The following is a 20,260-nucleotide window of genomic DNA, read 5'->3' on the forward strand; positions in this document are numbered from 1 at the left end:
GTCAATGGTAAGTTTGTGATAAGGTAAGAAAAGTAGTTTAAATGTTTTGCCACAAGTTTGCTTGAGCAACTTAATATATCAATCTAGAAGTAAATGCAAAAGTAAAAAGCATTGAATAATGTGTTGCTTATATTTATTGTTTAAACATGTCTGTGAAAGATTGTATTACTGTACTGTGTAAAAAAAAAGAAAAAAAAAAAAGAAAAAAAGAATTGCAATGCTGAAAAAGCATTTTCTGAGACAATGTTTGGATTTGAAATCAAACTAATGGATAAATGTTGTGTTTGTGGTAAACAGCCATGGATCAGTAGTGGACTCCTCTCGCAAGAGTCACCTAAGAGGGGAATTCCCCCCATTTTCAAAAATGAAATTCAGGCCCTGAAAATCCTGATTGGAGTGGAATGATAATTTGGTATATTCCAATGATATGGAAATGATAAAAACAAGGCTTTAAAAAGATCGGTATCGGTGATCGGTATCGGCAGATACTGCTTTCTGTGATCAGTGATCGGCCTCAAAAATCCTGATCGGAGCACCCCTACTTTTTAGAAATATGATTACGGAGGCCCATCAGAGCCAGTCTGACCATGTGTTTGGAGTGTAGTAACATGGCTTTGGCTTGATGACTTTCCATGTTTAAGAGTGATTTGATGGGATCATGATCTGTGGGTGGCTTGAAGTGTGGCTGAATCAAACTTGTCCTGAATGGGCCTGTGTACTTTCACCCTGTAATTATGCTCTCCATCACTCTCCATCTGTATCCATGGAGACTGTTGCTGTCGGCAGCAGTGCAGCAGCCTAGCATTAGCTGCACTTAAATGGCAATGAGTGTTTTGGCCTGATAAGATAGGAGAACCTCTACAGCACTTTCCTCGATAAAACCACACTAAGCTTTCCTACATCTGACACAACACACAAGTATAAATGTCTTCTTTTCTCTTCTCTTTTCTTTTCTTTTCTTTTTTCCTTCCACCCCTCTTCTCTTCTTTCTTTCAATTCCATTTCCTACCTTTTCCTCTCCCTTCCATTCCCTTTTCTGTTCCACTTCCCCTTTGCATTCCCTTCCTTTCAATTTCCTCTTCCCCTTTACTTTTTAATTCCTGTATTTACATTTTTTCTTTTCCCATCCTTCCCTTTCCTCTTCCTTTCCTTTTTATTTATTCCATATTCTCCTTTCCTTTTTTACTTACTTTTTCTCTTCCTTCCCTTTCATTTCCCTTTGTTCAATTTCCATGCTCTTCTCTTGCTTTCTTTTTCCCCTTTTTAATTAATTTATTTCCAATTCCCCTTTCCCATCCATCTCTTTTCTCCTCCTGTCCTTTTCCTCTTCCTTTTCTTTCCTTTCCCTTCCCTAATTTCTTTTATTTTCCTCTCTTTTCTTAGTTCTGGAGACAGGGAAAAGGGGATTATTTCCAGGGTGTGATGTTCCTGGCAGAACTCAGCACCCCATCTGTCTGTCTTGGAAAAATACTCATCCAGGTACTAAACACAAACACACATTCACCCTGTCTTTCTGTATCCCTTTGTCTTCCTTTTGTTTAGTGACTGTATCTTTCTGTTTAACAACCTAGGTAAACAGATTTTTGCACTATTCTTTCTTTTCTGGGAATGGGTAATTTTTACTAGATTTACTAATCTTAAAACATCTGGTGATTGACAATGATCTTTCACAGACCTTTTTACTGTAACAACTCTCTCGTACACATCTCCTTCACTGCTTCAGTGTTGAATGTGTAGTGGGGAATATTGAATCATGGTTTTCAGGGTTCATTGCTCTGCCTATTAATATTTTTCTGTCTGTTAAACGCTCTCTCTTTCTCTGCTTCTTGCTCTCTCCTTTGTTTGTTTCTTTGCCTCAGTACAAGCAACAGCACACTCTCCTACATAAAGTCAATGGAGCTCTTATGCTGGTCACTTTCTTCATCTGCAGAGTTCTTCTCTTCCCCTACCTCTACTACGCCTACGGCAGGTAAAGATCACTGTTTAACACTCTTACTCATTCAGACTTTAAATCTCTTATTTCTATTGCTCATCTATTCCTTCTTTCTTTTATCTTCTCTTTCTCCACTGAGTCACACTGCCTCTGATATTAACACGGATTCTTAAATCTTGAGGTTTTCAGAAAAACATATTTCTCACTCAGTCTCAACCCAGGATTTGATTTGAACATGAGACATTTACACATTCATCCTAAACGATTGCAATAACCACCAAAGACCATGAGCTGTCGAGCGTCATCGATCGTAATACCAGGACAACCCTCATCAGTCTGGATGGCATGTTCTAATTTGTTCTAATTCTAATGTTCTTAAATTGCAGCCCTGATGTATTATTCATAAGATTGGAAATTTGAGCATCCTTAGTCTTAACACTTGTGCTCCTAATTACATTTTCTGATTGTGATCTTTACTGGCAAACTAATATAGTAGGGATGGACGATAATATCGAAACGTTAACGGAATCGGCTGATAAAGGCCCAACATATAAATAAAATAAAATAAAACATATTTGTTTTGTATAAAATAAAATATACAAATCGGCATCGGACCAATAAGAAAAATTAGCCGATATGCCTTGCCAATAAGATTAATAAACTCACTTGTGCTCAGGGTGTGCTGCTAGCGATATGATTATGTCAGCAGTGTGGCCATTCTTGAAGCAAAATTTTGCCTCAATTTTTAATCACCCATTTAATTTGAGAATGCACATACAGAATAAAGCATCCGGTGTGCGATAGTCAACAGTCACTAGCGCGTGCAACAGCAACAACAGCCTCCCCGGGTTCTAATACCCGTCCAGTAAGGCTTTTTAAAATTTATTTAGGGGCGCTGTAGTCCTACTTGTAATAAAAATACACAAAAAACATTAGGATAGTTGTGTTTATAAATAAATAAAGCAATAACTGATGTCATAAAATCACAAATCTGTTTTGTGGTCAGAAGCTATAGCTTACATGATTAAAAATCACAAACATGACACTTCTAAATAATTTTGTGTAAAATAAATTTTTTAATGAATTATGAAAACTTAAATACAAGGTAATCTTTTGCTTTAGGCCATCTACAAATGTTAAATCTACAAATAAAAAAGCAACATAAAAATAATTTGTTTATAATCTTTGCACAGGAGAGACTTGTTTCCAAAAAGGAAATATATCGGTATCGGCCAAGATATCGGTAAAAATCCAATATCGTGCATCCCTAATTTATAGTAATCGTTATCATTTTAATGATCATCCTTGGTGTGAAAGGAATCCCGCATCCTAAATGAAAGAGCCATGTGCCAATCGGTAAAGACTTTGCATTACTGCAGCCATTGGTCGATACTGCGGTTTCCATAAAAACATTTTCCTGAGACTCACACTTGGGACTGCACGTGTGCAATTGGGTGGACCAACCTGAAACGTGCATTGTTTTTTTCTGCATTTCCCCATTCAAGTAGATAGGCATTGCAAATATGGCCCTGAGTGATCTGACTTTTCTTGAAAGGGACTTTGATTATAAAAAATACTGATAATTACTTCTTCTCTATACACTGACTATATGCAAATATTTGTTTGTGCTCATATCACAGGTATGCCTCCATCCCCTTTTACATGGTGCCGCTGTCTGTGCCCTGGCAGTTTAACGCAGGTGCAGCTTTGCTCATGGCCCCACAAGTCTACTGGTTTTCCCTCATCTGCAGGGGCGCCTTCCGTCTCTTCACCAGAGCCTCACGGCACAAAGCTGCTCCTAGCGGCACAGACTCTGAACCGAAAACCTCACTCCTGCCCCCTGCCAACGGATACAGCCCTAGAGAGACCGACTCGCACTGAGAGAGGAATAGAGATAGAGATGTAGGTACAAGGTTGCTAGGTTTAGACCAAACAGGAAACCGAAGGCAGACTGACTTATTACAATGGCTGGTTCTACCTTAGACCCAGTGGCGTGGGATAGCAAACAAAGAAACTGAAGGTCTGTACCCTCGCTATTCACCATCATCCTCTCATTGAGAAGAAAAATAAGACTGCAGACCAAACCAAACAGATTGTTTTCCCCCTAACATGCACATTCTCTATGTTGGAGCAGTAGGTCGGGAAAATGTCATCTGCTGCTTTGCCTCTAAATGGTTACGCTACATTTGCTTTACTTTGAAAGTTTTGTTAGTGGTATTTTTTAAAAAAAATTAAAAAGTCAAATCAGAAACCTGAATGGTCACGTGTTCTGAAATTAAAACGGGTTAGCTATTTTTTTTATTGCTGTCTCATGGTCTGTAGTTATAAAAAATATCTAATCTAAGTATCATTTAAATTAACCATCTCAAACCTAAATGCTGTGTTCATACATCAGCCCATGAGTTGCCGGTAAATGAAACGCTTTTACATTGTCGTGCACTTCCATTGTTCGACTGATAAAACCAAATGTAGATTTATGATTCATTTACAACACGCTGTGCTTCAGGCTGAACCTGAGGTCGTGAAGGAGCATCTGTTGGCGCCCACTGGTGGTCAATGTGTACACTTGCTTTATAATCTCATGCAATCAAATCGAGACCAGCTCGTTGATATCTTGGAGGCTGAATCCTCTTAACGCCCGTGGCGCATTATTTTACACAAAACTGCTGACTTGATTAGAAATTATTATTACGTGGATATTTGCTTACGTTGATATTTCAGGTGCTTTACCCTCAACATTTTAGAGGAGACCTAGCTTGGTGGCCACAGTTTTCATTCTAAGATAACCCACCTACTTGCAAATAAAAAAACACTTTCTGTCTTGCCATATGTTTCGTACTTTTTCTGTCGAGTGTGACTATAGTTATGTTGTGTTTAACTATGGCAAACTGGTTGGTACAGTGTTTAGTTACAGGCTTTAGTTTTGACAAACGGAGAAATTAAATAAAGGTTTACCTGATGCGCATTTACCTTATACTAATTTGTATTAACATGATTTATTTATAATTACTTTTAACCATTGCACAACGTTTTCTAATTGTTTTATCTCCTTAAATCATTAAAATAACCACTAGGCAGTTCTCCACATCTACCTATTCATGACCGTTGGGCATGTTGTTGTTATTATTTTAGTATTATTCTCATTAGCCATTTAAAACCATATGCGTGTGTGCGCGCGTTCCGATCTTCTCTGAATGCTTGCGGATTATATTACACTTCTGAAGTCTGAGAGAGCATTCAGAGGATGTCTTTCTCTGCTCCTCCGCCGGAGTGGACACGCAGCGCGGCGGAAGGAGGGAGGGGTCTGAGCCGCTCCGGGAAACTAGAGGCTCGATGCAGCCTCCGCCGAATGAAGTCAGGCTGTTTCCAGACCGCAATGGCTATGGGGCTAACGTCGAAAAAATCCTCTTCTAGAAACAGCGGCGTGGAACGCAAGAATCTCATCACCGTCTGCAGGTAGTTTTATTGCGTGACACACAGCGAACAGCTTTCCATGACACGAAGCGTGTCTTCAACTAGCTTGTCATATACCAATGCTTAGGTAATTAAAACTGTCTTCAGGTATATTTCTAAGTGTATTTTTTTGTTATATATTTTATTAACTAGAACATAGGTCATAGGATATAGCATCTTTTTTATTTACTTGTTTTTGTTGCTTAAAAGCATTGGAGATGAGGCCTTTAAGGACGCCGGTCCCTTATTTCATACCAGCGTCCATAACGTCATTACATCCATCCGACCATGTTCATGCTGTGCACTAGATAAGCTAAAACCACAACATGACCTTCTCCCTCACAAAGCCTTTCACAAAAATGTGAATGTGATTTTTATTTATATATATATATATATATTTATAAAAATATGGGTTTGGTAAAATATTTTTTCTCAAATGAAGACAACACTAATAAACAGGAACAAAAATTAGCACAAATGTGTACTCTATGTATCTGTTAAGGTCAATATAAAAATCAAAATGTTACCCTATTTTCTTTCCTAATGCACGGTCCTGTTCTTTTGCGCATAATTCATCATCATTGCATGGAATGTTATCTCTTCATCTTAAATAACTTGTTTTTTCCCCTGATGTCACTTAGTCCATACAGGCTATTGGATGTTAACCAATAAACAAGTAGATATGTTGATTTTCTCTTGCATTTACTGTAAATAATAACTCAAATGTCAAATGCAAATCTGATTGTGTTTTAAACAAACTGTGTATGCCTTCATTTTCCTCTGTATTGTTTTATTGATCATCAAATCACACTAGAATGAATTTATTGTCAACTTTGCTTCATTTGCATCATTCGTTCAGCATGCCAGTGGATAAGTCAGTTTACTAAATAGATCTCATCTGAACCGCAGTAATTCGTAGTTTACAGTCTTACTAGTTTACAGATGCTTCATCAATTCAGAAATTGAAAGCCGTTACACGGCTTAAAAATAAAGTTTTTTTTATTGGCATCAGTGGTTCCATGAAGAACCTTTAAAGGGGTCATAGGATGTTGCTGAAAAGAACATTATTTTGTGTATTTGGTGTAGTGAAATGTTTATGCGGTTTAAAGTAAAAAAAAACATTATTTTCCACATACTGTACATTGTTTCTCCTCTATGCCCCGCCTTTCTGAAATGTGTCGATTTTTACAAAGCTCATCGGTCTGAAAAGTGAGGTGTGCTGTGATTGGCCAGCTATCCAATGCGTTGTGATTGGCCGAATACCTCAAGCGTGTGACGGAAATGTTACGCCCCTCACCATACTGTTGATACCGTGTCCGGCCGGAGCGACGAAACAAAAAACATGAAAACCCATTATAAATGAGGCATTTGTTGCATCCAGTGGGGACATAATTACTGATTATAATGACTTATACTGTCTTTTTACGCGGTGCGATGCAACGCAACGCAACAACATTAAACATAAAACCATGTCTGCATTTGTGATCGGAGAAATGACAAACAACAAACGCTACTCTACACTGCTCAAAACTCGCGTTTGAATCATCAGTGGCAAATCCTTTAAATGAAAAAATACTTACAGACTGTGAGTCAGAACTGCCGGCATTGTAGTCTATTCTACCAGGATCAGTAAACAGTCCTCCATAAAATGTGCTGCACACAAATTAATATTTGGGTTGAACTGTTCTGGAACAGTGTTGTAAATACAACTTAACCACTGATTTGTAGTCGTGTCCTCTTTTGGAAGGCCAAACAAAGTAGTTTCGCTTTCACAACGAAACACACGGCGGTCTAGCGTAAGCTGAGGCCGGGCTAGAGTGAGCAGAGGCGGCGAGCTTGAGAATGGCGCGGCCGGTGGATTCGACGAAGGAGCGGCAACCACATGTGACGACCCCGGGCTGGACTCCGCTTCGTCCACGGTGAAAGCCGATCCGGCGATTGACAGCACGAAGTTGATGTATTCCCTCAGCGACCAGCACAGATCAGCTCCAGGCATGACGAAGCGGATATCGTCCTCTTTCGGAAGGCCAAACAAAGTAGTTTCGCTTTCACAATGAAACACACAGCTCTTCACAACATGGCGGCGGCAACAATACTACAGCGAGAATAAAAGTTACGCCTTCTTTCTTTGCGTGAACATTTGGGCGGCGTTATGCAAATCTTCCCACATTGTGACGTAGATATGTGGGGCGTGTTAGAACGAGCCGTTTTAGGTAGGCGTGGTTGACTCTTAACTTTTATAAAGAATATCTCTTTGGATTTGAGACTTTAGTCTTTGCAACTTTACAGATCTTCTTTATGCACCAAGAGCTTGTAACACTCCAAAGAGAAATCGCATCATATGACCCCTTTAATGTCCATAGAACCTTTCAAATGCAGAAAAGGTTCTTTATAGTAAAAGGTTCTTTATATTTTTAAAATGTGACCCTGGAGCCCAAAATCTGTCACAAGCAGCACGGGTATATTTGTAGCAATAGCCAACAATACATTGTGTGTGTCACAATTATTTATTTTTCTTTTATGCCAAAAATCATTAGGATATTAAGTAAAGATCATGTTCCATGAAGATATTTCCTATATACTGTAAATATATCAACTTAATTTTTGATTAGTAGTATGCATTGCTAAGGACTTCATTTGGACAACTTTTCTCAATATTTAGATTTTTTTTGCACCCTCAGATTCCTGATTTTCAAATTGTTGTATATATTTGAATATTGTCATATCCTAACAAACCGTACATCAATGGAAAGCTAATTTGTTCAGCTTTCAGATGATGCATTAATCTTATGACTGGTTTTGTGGTCCAAGGTCACAAATGTTCTTTAAAATGGTTCTTTTAGGAACTGTTCACAGAAAGCTTCTTTGGGGAACCAAAAATGGTTCTTCTATGGCATCACTGCAAAAACACCCTTTTGGAGCCTTTATTTTTAAGAGTGTATGTTTTCTAGCCCTTATCAGGAGATCCACATCGTAAGGACCTTGACTCCGTCTCAGTCCAATGCCACTTGTTGTACGCTTGCAATGCTACATGCACATTTTGTCCCAGCACACTGTGTAATGTGCGTAGGTGAGTCATGGCTGAAGCGTATGAGGCACACACCGAATTCCATCACTGCATTCAGTTCTGCAGGGCTGTGTGGGACTGCACTAGAGCTGCACTTTACCAATCGGTTGGTACAGCACATTAAGTGGGTGTTGAATAATTCATGCTTGGGGGCGCCCCAGGCATAGACCATGTACAGTTGCTGAATGGACACAGAACACTGTCACTCCTGTTGGGAAACCAGCACCATTGTGTTGTCATAATAGAAATGCAGTCAAAGAGATGATTGTGATCTGGCGAGCTGTTGTGACATCATCATCCCCATCTCTTTGCCTGTAGTATATAAGAATATGGGTTCTATAAGGGTTAATATTAATTCTCCCAACAAAAAAAAAATTGGGGGATTATATATGGAGAACAACATGAACATAGATCTTCATTAATGTCAGCACATATTTATTAAGTATACAGCACCGTGGTTAGAACCAAACGTTCCAAGGTTCTACCATCTGGATGGCATAATGTAGGAATTGTTAAACACATGAAACACATGCTATGCTAATGCAGTGTGGAAAAATGAACAAGAAAGAATGACAAAAATGGACTTCAGACCTCACAGATTATTATAAACACAAAGACGCTTTTGTTGAAAAGGACAGAGGCCTTTCTCCTCTTCCCACATCTCTTGTATGGCCATGCCAGATCTGTTTGAAACATTAAATGACAAGTTACACAGGACGAAGGACTTGACGAAAAAAAAAAGATTTTTCAATCTTCATTAATGGCTGCTAGCAAAGAAATCTCGAACACTGCTTAGTTGGATCGTGATTAGCTCAAATTACTTGGTGCTCTGAGAGATGCATAGCTAAAACCTCACGTGCTTCTCTCATGTGTCTGTATTTCTCTGGTACATTGAGATCAGGAGACCATTACGTTCATTTCCTTCACTCTCAATCATCAAACCCTCACTCCCATTGTCAAGTCTCTCAGTCCACAGTGAGATGCCCATTAATGAAAGTTGGTGTTCAGTCTTCAACGACCTTTAAACCAGGTTGAAATGGTCAGGGACATGTTTGAATTTGGCCCCTAAATTACATTGGGCAGTGTAGTCTTCATGTTAGATGATCTAAACTGGAAATCAGGAGCAAATCTAACCAATATAGTTCTCTAAAGCATCTTTGTTGAAACTGAGAGCTGTTGACATTGTGGAGAAGGGTTCTGACCAACAGAAACATGGTTATTTTTCACTCCCCATAACCTACTCACTTATCTCAAAGCTGAGTTTGTTCTGCGCTAAGATCGAAACATTAGTGATGTTGCATTTCTGCTGCTTTTTTCAGTGGTTACACACACAGTCTGGATCTCTGACATGCTATAACTATAGACAGTCACACAGTTTACACAGTTTCAGTTTTCTACTTTTTCAGTTTTTACACTCAGACTAAATAAATGTCAGTTTCAGAGGGGATGAATAAAGGTTTCGATGTAAGGGCACTCAAAATACGTTTACGTGTTTGTCGGTTGGTTTTTACTAATGGGATACCTCGAATGCACTGTAAGTTGTTTTGGATAAAAGAGTATTCCAAACATTGTTTCCATGTAACAAGGCAAGAGCTCAGTACTTTGAACCATGAGATCTGTAACAGTGAATGGCGGTAACATCATCATTGATAAAGGGCAAGTTTAAAACATGATGCAGTGTATAATAGGGCATGATGACTGCCTCCCAGGTCAAAGTCGAGAGGTAAGTGTTCCAGCGGTAAAAGAAAGGCTCTTGTTGATGTCCCCATGTCTTGACTTTCCAATATAATGTAATGGCCAGTTTTGCTCATCTCCTTGAGAAAGTTTTCCAGACAGCTGAAGCTAGTAATGTAAAGGTGTGGACTCCGATGATTCAAGAACTCTGCAAGGATGAGCATTTGAATTCAGTGTCAGTCTTTGAATAGTACAATCAACAGCTTTAGTTTTGTGTATGACTTTTCATCTGAAATGATGTACAGAAGTCACTGTAGATGATGTCTTATGGTACATTTTTTCAAAAGGACATTGTCTTGATAATGTGTTCTATCTTAAATGAGCTTTTCTCTATTTCTCTTAAAGGTGCTGGGGATCAGTGTTATACAGACATTTTTAAAAGGTTTGGAATTGGGTGTCAATTACCATATTTTCATCTCCATCCTTAAGATCTAGTTCTCTGACCATCTGGTTTCCTAGGAACATGTCAAAATCATATTTATTTGATCAAACATGTCATAGCATCAGCTCAGCGACCTCTGACTGGTTCTTCCATGATCAACTTTAACTTCTAACTCAGAGCAACGAGGCTGAATGCTCAAATACACAAACAATAATTTTCACTTACTTAGCTTCTCAGCACATACCTAACCCACTGAATTATCCTCCAGTTATAGTAAGAAATGTATATTGTTGTCTGTAAGATGTGTCTTTTTAAAAGTATTTTCAATCTCCAGTCTCTCTGGGGGGACTTTTACTGAGCAATTATTGGATGGAAAGGGTGGGAAAGCTTATCCAGAATTAGCAGACAATGCTGGCACTGCCTACAGGATGGGTGATAGAAGGGGGTGAAAGAAGTATATTAAAAAGTTCAAAACAGAGAGTGGGAGGGAGATGTAGTGAAAGGATCATTGGTCAGGCTTGGGAGAGGAGGGCCAGAACAGGGAAATAGGGATGATTGATGGAAAGGGTATAGGAGAGAGAACCATAACCAGAAAGGAGGAGGTACAAAAACAATCTGGAGTTATAACCAGTAATCTGTAGGCTTTAAAAGCTGAGGACAATCTAGAACTGGGAGGTTATTCTTAGTGTCTAGTCAAAGGTGCCTTGAAAAAACTTAACAAAATCTTAAGAACAAGTGCTATGAAGTAATATTTCATGGAAGGGTCTGGCTTTTTGGCCTGTTACCAAGTGGGCGAGACCAAGGACACAAAAGCCATTTGTTAAGTGGCTGCACGTTTGTTTTTCAGTGTCAAATCGTACCAAGACAGTCTTGCTGCCACATTCCTCTATGAGCATTTTAGCCCTCACCCTGCTGACCCTCAGAGACTTGCACATCTTAATATTTACATTTACGCATTGTAGAGTTGTCAAACTTTGTCATATCCTTGTGTTTTTCACTGCCCTTGTGGCCAGGCATTGTGTCCAATCAAGGTATTTGGTTGGCTGGTGTTGGGAGTTATCCTTCCTGCAATAATTAGCATTGTTCTCGGGGCATGGGATTGCCCTACCCTTGTGGAAAACACCACTTTGTTTATTCATAGAGCCAAAGAGAAAATCAAAACTCAAGAATGTTTGTTGTTTAAAGTATCCGAATCTAACTGGGTTGTCATTACAGTTGCACAAATTTTGCTCTAGTCAAATGACGAAGCAATGAAACAGCCACAATCAAACAACTACAGGTGACTAAACTGAAATCCAAGCTAGCAAGATCAGTGATCCTTGTAGAACCTTGGAATATCGATGTAACAATGAAATATGTTAATTAGCACCATTTAAATTGTTAGGTTACACATAAGTAATTTTATTATTGCTACAAATAAAAGTCCATGGCATAACCATCATCCTTTGGAGTTGGATTCATTAATTACTAACCTGTATCCAGGATGTATTCCAAGAGAAATCTTAGGTAAACAAAAAAGAGACTTAGTCCAAAAGGTAAAGTTTTTGTTTTGAATGGCAAAAATTATTCAAGATGCAATAACATATCTCCACAGAAGGTACGCTCTGATGATGATGATGTTTCCTCAGCTTTTGGTGATATATGCCTATATTTTATTTGTTCCCAGCTTGGTTTATCTGTCCCCCATCCCACTCCCAGCACCCTGGACCTTCCCCAAAGATTTGGCCTTACTCCCCATTAAAGAGTCTTCCTCTTGGGCATAAAAGCCTTTCGGAAGGATGTAGATTTGGTGCCTCGGCTGAAGGAGGCACCACCCATGGAGATCTTTGTCTTGCCACTGGTCATGGTGGAAGAGCCCAGGGATGTTGTGCTCTTCCCGCGGGAGATAGAAGAGTTTCCCATCATGATCTTGGTCTTGTCTCTCTTGATCGATGTGCTCCCCAGGCTGAGGGCCGTCTTGCCCTCTGTGAAACTGGTGTTACCCATGGCAGAACCGAAGGTGGTGGCGGAGAAGCTCCAGGAGGTCTCCTCCAGCAGCCAGCCTAGATGACCTGACCTGGAGCACGTTCAGGGTTAAATTTTCTCAACTCTCCCTTGGGAAGCTTCTGCTCTCCTGATTCTACAGGATGAGGTGATGATGGCTCATCGCGTGCCCTGGCAGCAACGCATCCCACAACGCACACAGACAGTGTCTGGCTGGGTGTGACAGTCCAAACAGCTAGTGTCGGGATGGGACCAGAATGCTAAGCGTGGTGAGAGCAACCCCCATGCAGCATAAAGCCCTTGTTGAGCAGTATAACGTGGGATCCGCAAGGCCACATACCTCCCCTGTGTGCCGTGAATGGACAGAGGCTGCCGTAGGAGGCCTTAGTTCTATCTGGGGGCAGAGCAGACAGTAGACTGCATTGTCCTGTCCCTAAAGCAAGGCACTGAAGAACACATTGTTGAGCGACACAACTGGTGGTGACATCACTCAGTTCCGTGGCATTGTGCCTCCCTAGAACCGCTATCCAATGTTATACTGTACATGGCTTCTGAGAAAGGTATCGTGTTGACTGCCCAACACAGATTGTTGAGACTCAAGGGTGTGGTCTGCTTTCATGAGTTTTAAGTTATGTCAGATCCCCAAAATGTATAGTCAAATAAGTTATCGTTGAAGTGTTTTGTTCAGTTCTGTTCTGTCCAGTTGTGAAAATGAAAACATTTCCTATATAGCCAGTTCTTGAGATGCTTGCTTATTGTGCAAGCTACTAGGTAAAGCCAGGTTCACACTGTAAGATTTTGGCTTCTTGTTAATAAATCTAAAACTGACCACTGACCACTTCTACTATCTCTCCATGTGACAACTGGGTACAAAGTCTTGGCTATGATTGCACAGTCTGACATAAAAGAAACATTATAGTGCGCTGTGCCTTTTACCTAAGATCTGATTAGGATCACATTGTATATTTTGACAAGCAGTGTGTGCCCAGCTTAAGGTATAGTGAAACAAACCCTTTGAAATATTTTAAAGATAGACACATTAAACAATGTTTTAATCATTTCAAAGGTCTATTTATTGACAATTCTGATTAAATTAATTGTTATACTGGTTGATTTTACATTTAATGTAAGATTAAGAAGTCAAAGAATGAACAATGCACATTTTAATTGTAAGGCTATGGTTGAAGTTAAAACTTTTACTATGACTTGGTTAGTCCACTCAAATGATACAATTCCACTTGCAAAACAGAATCTCAGATCTGGCTTCTGGATCATTATTAAACTTAGACCCTCTTCTGCATGTGAACAACAATAACAGTCATTCTAATTGTGGCAGTGCACACCCTCACACATGCATGCATGTTCTCTTCATGTTCTCAGACAAATCTTTAATTTAAAATCATCTGTATTCTCTTTCAGTGACAAACACGTCATGCTCAGTTCCAAGCCAATTTTAGATACACTTACATTTCATGTTGCATCTAGAATGCATTTATGTGCGATTCTAGAGCAAGCTGGCAAACACTTGCATCTTACAAGACATCCAACCTGCTTAAACGCTCTGCTACGAAGTTAATCTTTGTGGGCACACAGACACATATACTGTACATATACTGTTTGCAGTTACTTTTGTGTCTTTAAGTCACAGATGAAAATCCCAGTAGAGATTCCATTGCGTCTCTTTGCCTCTTTTAAGGGAAGTCTTAACTACAGTGACAGACTTCTCCCCTTGACTTAAAGTGGCCTTGCTCAAAGAACTAGTAGTCTCTCCGTGAGTGATTGTAGTTGTACCCACCACAAACGCAGTCTCTCCCTTCCTCAGTTTGGTCTTGCTCCTCGAAAGAACCGTCTTCCCCCATGAGATGGCCTTCTTGCTTTTCATGAGTTTGATTTTCCCTCTTGTAAAGCAGGTCTTTCTCAGTAAAAGAAAAGCCTTGGCTTTTGAGTCTTCCTCTTGCTGTATATCGGTTGTCTCGTCCTTCTCAGTGCTCTTTCTTGCTTTTGAAGTCTTGGTCATTGTTTCAGCGTTTGTGGATCCCCTTTCCATCTACTTGGTCCGGCGCTTGGGCATGAGGGCCTTGCGGAAGGAGGTTGTAGTTTTGCCTCGGCTGAAGTTGGCTCTGCCCAGGGAGATGGTGGTCTTGCCTCTGGTTATGGTAGAGTCGCCCATAGAGGTAGTGGTGACCCCACGGGTGATTGAGGACTTGCCCATGGTGATGGAAGTCTTGCCCCGGGCTATTGAAGAGCCGCCCACAGACAGGGCAGTCTTCCCTTCCGTAATACTGGTGTTCCCCATGAAGGCATGTAGGTCGTCAGGTCTTCAGACTCTCAGTTCTCTCTCTGTTTTCTCTGCCCTTTGAGTGGGCTAGAGTCCTAGCATACCAGCGCCTTGCAGGTTTGACTGTTCTGGGAGAAAACTGTACACGGTATCGGGACAGCCCTAAATAGATCACACCACCAATTCAGCAAGTGGGTGGGTGGGGAAAGTGAGCGTGAGTGTGTTAGGATACGAGGGAGATTCACTCACTATACTGTTGCTTTAAAAAAAAAAAACAACAGGCGCAGAGGATGGAATGGAACCCAGGCGAGGACAAAGGTCTCCACGCCGACAAGTAGAATAGAGCTGTTGGCAGGGGCACAAGGACTCCAATTGTGATGGCAGGAGTGGTAACGTGAATATGGCATCAAAAGGGCATTGTCTAGCACACAAGACAATTGGGATTGACCTCAGCAGTCCGCTGTGGCACGGCTCCCGAAAACGCCTGTCTTTACATCAGCCAGAATGTCAGCATTGATCAGGGCCTGCACCGATGCTAGCATTTGTGTCTGTCTGTAAGATGCAAACCATACTGTTAGCGAAGTGTGGTATTTCACTGCGTGGTTTAGTTTTTCTGATGAATTTGGACTTTCCAAATCAAATATGTTATGTAGCATATCTAGATAACTAAACTTACTATATTCTGCCTCTCTCTTTCTCTCAGGTTCTCTGTGAAGACGTTGTTGGAAAAGTACACTGCAGAGCCTATTGATGACTCATCGGAGGAGTTCATCAACTTTGCAGCAATTTTGGAGCACATCCTCAGTCATCGTTTCAAAGGTATATGTTTAAACAACTTTTTGACCCTTAGCAGGGATCTTGATTGACAGGCGATATGACTAATCTTAACGCAGAATCCACCGTTTTGTCCGACTAACAAATCAAACAGGAGATTATAGATTAACTACGGTGGACTTAAACTTGAAAAGGGGTGTGTATTGACGTCTTTCCGCAGTAGAAATAAAATACCTTCTGATGTTCATTCATGTTTATTGTGTGTTTTAACTAGTAAATATGAAAAGGTGATCAGTTCACGTGCGCTGCTTGAACTGAGGCGCTACAACGATCTGTCACGACACATTAAAGAGCCACAAAACGGTACTTATTGTTTGAATTTCTTAAAAAAAGCAAAATTTGTTTCCTACCAAAAGTAACCTGCTCTGTCTTGTCTGTCAGCGTGTTGTCAGTTTCCTTTTTGCTCCGCGATGTATTTTTCACTGTGTGAGATCATGATGTGTGGCGTGAAAGCGCCATGGCAAGGAGTTAACTCCCAATGTGTGTTGGTACTCGCTAATAATATGTGGTGATTTTTATTTTATCAGGTCCAGGTGGTTGGTTCGGTTCAGATGGCCAAAGGAGTTTCTGGGACTATATCCGTCTGGCCTGCAGTAAAGTCCACAACAACTGCATCAGTAGCATTGAGAGCATTGAGAACATTAGCACGTCACGAGCAAAGGCAAGACACTTTCATCTTCAAGCACTCTATCTTTACACTCCTGAGATGATTAGCATAGCTTGTTTTTTGTTATGGATGCTGGTCCCTACCATGGGATGCTGGTGTGCTGATTTATTCCATCCTGCTTCACTAGCAAAGCTTTATCTGCAACTGTTTACTCTCTCGTTGTCCTACAGGGACGAGCCTGGATTCGTGTAGCTTTGATGGAGAAGCGTTTGTCTGAATATGTAGCCACTGCGTTAAGAGACACTCGGACAACCAGGTTATAACTCTGCTCTCTTTGCAATGAGTTTGACAGCTGTCTTTATAATTTCAAAGTCATTAAATAGATTTGTAAATCTATATTTGCACTGCAGGAGATTTTATGATGATGGTGCCATAATGCTAAGGGAGGAGGCTACTGTTCTGACGGGGATGCTAATTGGACTCAGTGCTATTGACTTCAGGTAAAAACACTGCATTCATGCTCACAACTCACAAATGACACTAACTTAAGCGTGAATGTGTTTTTTTCAGGAATGTGTCATTTCTTTGACACTAGTGGCACTAATACGAATAGTGAGATATGATACTGACTGTTTGTCTTTTTTTTTGCCGCCATTAGTTTCTGTCTAAAAGGAGAAGTTTTGGATGGAAAGACACCTGCAGTGATCGACTACACACCTTACCTGAAGTTCACCCAGAGGTAGGTTTTCATTTGCTGACCAAACACAAATCCTAAACCTTATAGTAGCCTTTTAAATATAATTTCTGCCTCTGCAGCTATGACTACCTGAGTGATGAAGAAGACCGCCGCAGTGTGGACAGCAGTGCCAGTGATGAGAGTGTAGCTGAGCATCCTTACATTCCTTTGGTCACAGACGAAGAGACCTGGAGCAACAAATGCCGAAAGATGGAGCAAAGATTCAAGATCGTCTATGCCCAAAAGGTATTGGGAGCTTTAGACTTCCAGTCACTGGGTGATTTGGTTGACCATGTTTACTACTGACAAATCTATCTTAACTTGGTAGCTGGTTTCTTGTTGGTCCAAGATGCTCTAGCAACTAATGACCAATTTGGATCAGACAGAAAACAGCTACTATGTTCTAAAACGCAGCTGATTAAAGCAGAAATACTGCATTCAAATACTAATCCATAAATCCCTGTAATTTTAGGGTTATTTAGAGGAATTGGTCCGCTTGAGGGAATCTCAGCTGAAAAATGTAGAAACGGAGAACAAGCGGCTTGATGCTAAACTAGAGGAACTACAGGTCCAGAGTCAACAGGAGAAGAAAGAACTGGAGGCCATTATACTGGAGCTACAAGCACAACTGTATGCATTGCACACACACTATCACACCCTCTGCGTTTGTGTCAACTAGAATCCTAGTGAAAAATGAATATACTAAAATGTATTTGAAATACATTAATGTCATGCTAAGTATACTACTAATACATTTACATATTTATGTGCTTAAAATACCCTGAAATTGTACTTTTGGTATACTAAACTAGTATGCTTAAAGTCTGCTAAATTGGAACAACTTAAGATATACTGAGGTATTTGATTGTGCTAAAGTGGAACTATTGCAAGTATACTTCAGGAACACTTTATCTTGCATTTAAATACCGATATTACTCAAAGATCATACAATCCTCATTAATAGTGACATTAAAACACATTTTAGGCTTAATATTAAGAAATGTGCGTTTTGCACAAGTAGTACTCCAAATAAAGTTTATTTATAATTTTTATATCAGGAAGTCTCGAGCGATATGTGAGTAAATGTGTTAATAGTTTTGAACTATACTTAGGATTAAATAAATGTATTTTAAATATATAACTTTTTTTTTTACTAAGGAAGCCTCTAATGGTTTTATTTTGGTACGTTGTGCAGCACTGGCATCATTCCTTGTGAGTCCTCTCATTTGGTAAAAGGACTGTCTATTCCACTCATTAACCAATGGACAACTGCACAAGCTGCCAACAACCAAGGAAATGTAAAGCTGTTCCGTCGGTAAGCACTGACTCTAAATTTGAAGACCCACAGGAAAGCACCACTCAGTCTAGTCAATCTAGTCATGAAATGATGTGTTTGGATTTAGGAGAAGTTTTCACAGTTTGGACCTCTCCGTTGATATGAGTTTGAACTCTGACTCTCAGAAGGAAGACGGCAATCAGAATGGAGACACAGCCTGGTCAGCAGGTAAAAACACACAGATTAACACACAATACAGTCATGTCTGAATACTGATTACTAATTAATGCTTCTCTTTTCTTCTCTTCTCTTCTCTTCTCTTCTCTTCTCTTCTCTTCTCTTCTCTTCTCTTCTCTTCTCTTCTCTTCTCTTCTCTTCTCTTCTCTTCTCTTCTCTTCTCTTCTCTTCTCTTCTCTTCTCTTCTCTTCTCTTCTCTTCTCTTCTCTTCTCTTCTCTTCTCTTCTCTTCTCTTCTCTTCTCTTCTCTTCTCTTCTCTTCTCTTCTCTTCTCTTCTCTTCTCTTCCTCTTCTCTTCAGCTAAAGACAACACTCCCTCTATGCTCGGTCTATGTGGTTCTTTGGCTTCTCTACCCAGCTGTAAGTCACTGGCCAGTCTCAAGTCCAGTGAGTATTTGGTCAACATCAGCACAGAGCCAAGTCCTGCCCTGTCTCCCAGCTAGGGGGCGCCAAATTCCGACCAACTAGACACTGTCGGTCTCAGCTGTACTTTCCTCCAAGAAACATCACAACTGTCCTACAACATCCTTCAAAGATCCCAATGAGCTGAAACAATGTATTAAATACACAAGGTGTTTTATCTGAATTTGGTTTTTGTGAAGAGATCTTAAAAATCCATGAATGACAAACCCTCCAGCACACTCTTATTTTCCTATCTTTACTTGCCAATTTGTTATTCACTCTTGTCTTCCACTCTTCATTACAGTCTTCATCAGCATGTTTGAGTGTCATTCCCTGAGCCTGATATTAGAGCCCAAAGGCACAGCAGCTTATCTCTGTTAGCTCTGAACCCGTTAGTCCTTGAATTCCCAGCACCAAAGGCACAAGTAGATCAAAGTGATACACAAAACTCACGACTTGGCAGTTACATTATACATTATTCATCTAAAATGAGCATGAACATACAGAGCGGCACATCTGGTCATGTTACCCACAGCCAAATCTCTGATTTAGATGTATTACCTTATTCATATGCTTATTAGCAAAATATACAAGGGAATGAAAGTGAGAGACAAGGGAAGGAAGTGGACGAAAGCTGTTGCCTGTATCTGCATGTGAAATGCGCTTTATTCAGGCTGTAATTGCCTCCGCTGACTTGATGTACTTGCTCCTTTGACAGTTATATGATGTGACTGGAAGTAACTGCAAGTGTTGTCAGCTAAATTCAAACCTTTTGTCATGTTTCTCTTATTGGTGTTGCTTCATTTCTTGTGTTTCTTCAGTTACATAATTGTATATTTTGTTATGCGGTGGCATTGCTCTGCAGTTTTGAATTGTAATAAATGATTATTTTGTTATGTCAACTCAGACTTGTTTGTATGAATATTTCAAAGCATATACATCTCACATTCTTTTCCCAGATGCTTCAGGGCAAACAGCAGAGTCATAACAATAGCAGCACTTCCTGGGAGAACTGGACATCTAGTGGATATTGCCTGTAATGGCTTTGCTTTGCAGGAAATTATCAAACAGAGAAATCACATGATAGATCTACTTAGAATCGGCTTATGCTACATACAGAGTTTGCCAGTTTTCTACAGAAGGAAGGGTAATGAATTATCTGATGTGAAGAAACAAATGAAGCAATATAAGCATATGATAATACAAATACCATGTTGGTACAAGCAGTGTTAGACATTTTCTGTTTTACTCACAATAAACATAAGAAATCAGTTTCTGATGGATAAAATTAACTCCTGCACTACATTTTCTTACTGAATATCCCATTTCACTCAGAATA

The 20,260-nt window shown here is 40.0% G+C and overlaps 2 protein-coding genes and 1 long non-coding RNA gene across 4 annotated transcripts in view; 2 read left to right on the forward strand and 1 right to left on the reverse strand.

Moving 5' to 3' along the window:
- tlcd3ba (TLC domain containing 3Ba) overlaps positions 1 to 4,092 on the forward strand; it is a 7,956-nt gene extending 3,864 nt beyond the window's left edge. Inside the window, exons 3-5 of the mRNA XM_016279700.1 lie at positions 1,384 to 1,479; positions 1,860 to 1,969; positions 3,574 to 4,092. Coding sequence (XP_016135186.1) covers positions 1,384 to 1,479; positions 1,860 to 1,969; positions 3,574 to 3,814 — 447 coding nt within the window. The 3' untranslated portion in view covers positions 3,815 to 4,092. The remainder of the gene's footprint in view (positions 1 to 1,383; positions 1,480 to 1,859; positions 1,970 to 3,573) is intronic.
- Positions 4,093 to 5,157: 1,065 nt separating this feature from the next.
- On the forward strand, positions 5,158 to 19,803 carry LOC107590794 (RUN domain-containing protein 3A-like). 2 transcript variants are annotated; one of them, XM_016279701.1, is made up of 11 exons: positions 5,158 to 5,389; positions 15,534 to 15,649; positions 16,192 to 16,325; positions 16,502 to 16,587; positions 16,682 to 16,771; positions 16,930 to 17,010; positions 17,088 to 17,253; positions 17,480 to 17,637; positions 18,203 to 18,322; positions 18,411 to 18,511; positions 18,820 to 19,803. In XM_016279701.1, exons 1-11 carry the CDS (start codon positions 5,178 to 5,180, stop codon positions 18,960 to 18,962), a joined length of 1,407 nt encoding a protein of 468 aa, XP_016135187.1. In that variant the 5' UTR covers positions 5,158 to 5,177; the 3' UTR covers positions 18,963 to 19,803. The 2 variants fall into 2 exon arrangements, with proteins under 2 accessions (XP_016135187.1, XP_016135188.1); XM_016279702.1 differs by having other exon boundaries at positions 18,414 to 18,511.
- Positions 8,872 to 12,310, reverse strand: LOC107590795 (uncharacterized). The gene is made up of 2 exons (XR_001609823.1): positions 12,042 to 12,310; positions 8,872 to 10,642 (listed from the first exon to the last, which is right to left on the reverse strand). It is a non-coding gene; the product is annotated as an uncharacterized lncRNA (long non-coding RNA).
- Positions 19,804 to 20,260: the final 457 nt, after the last annotated feature.

This window comes from Sinocyclocheilus grahami, unplaced genomic scaffold, assembly GCF_001515645.1.
Source record: "Sinocyclocheilus grahami isolate Dianchi unplaced genomic scaffold, SAMN03320097.WGS_v1.1 scaffold133.1, whole genome shotgun sequence".
NCBI lineage: Eukaryota > Metazoa > Chordata > Actinopteri > Cypriniformes > Cyprinidae > Sinocyclocheilus > Sinocyclocheilus grahami.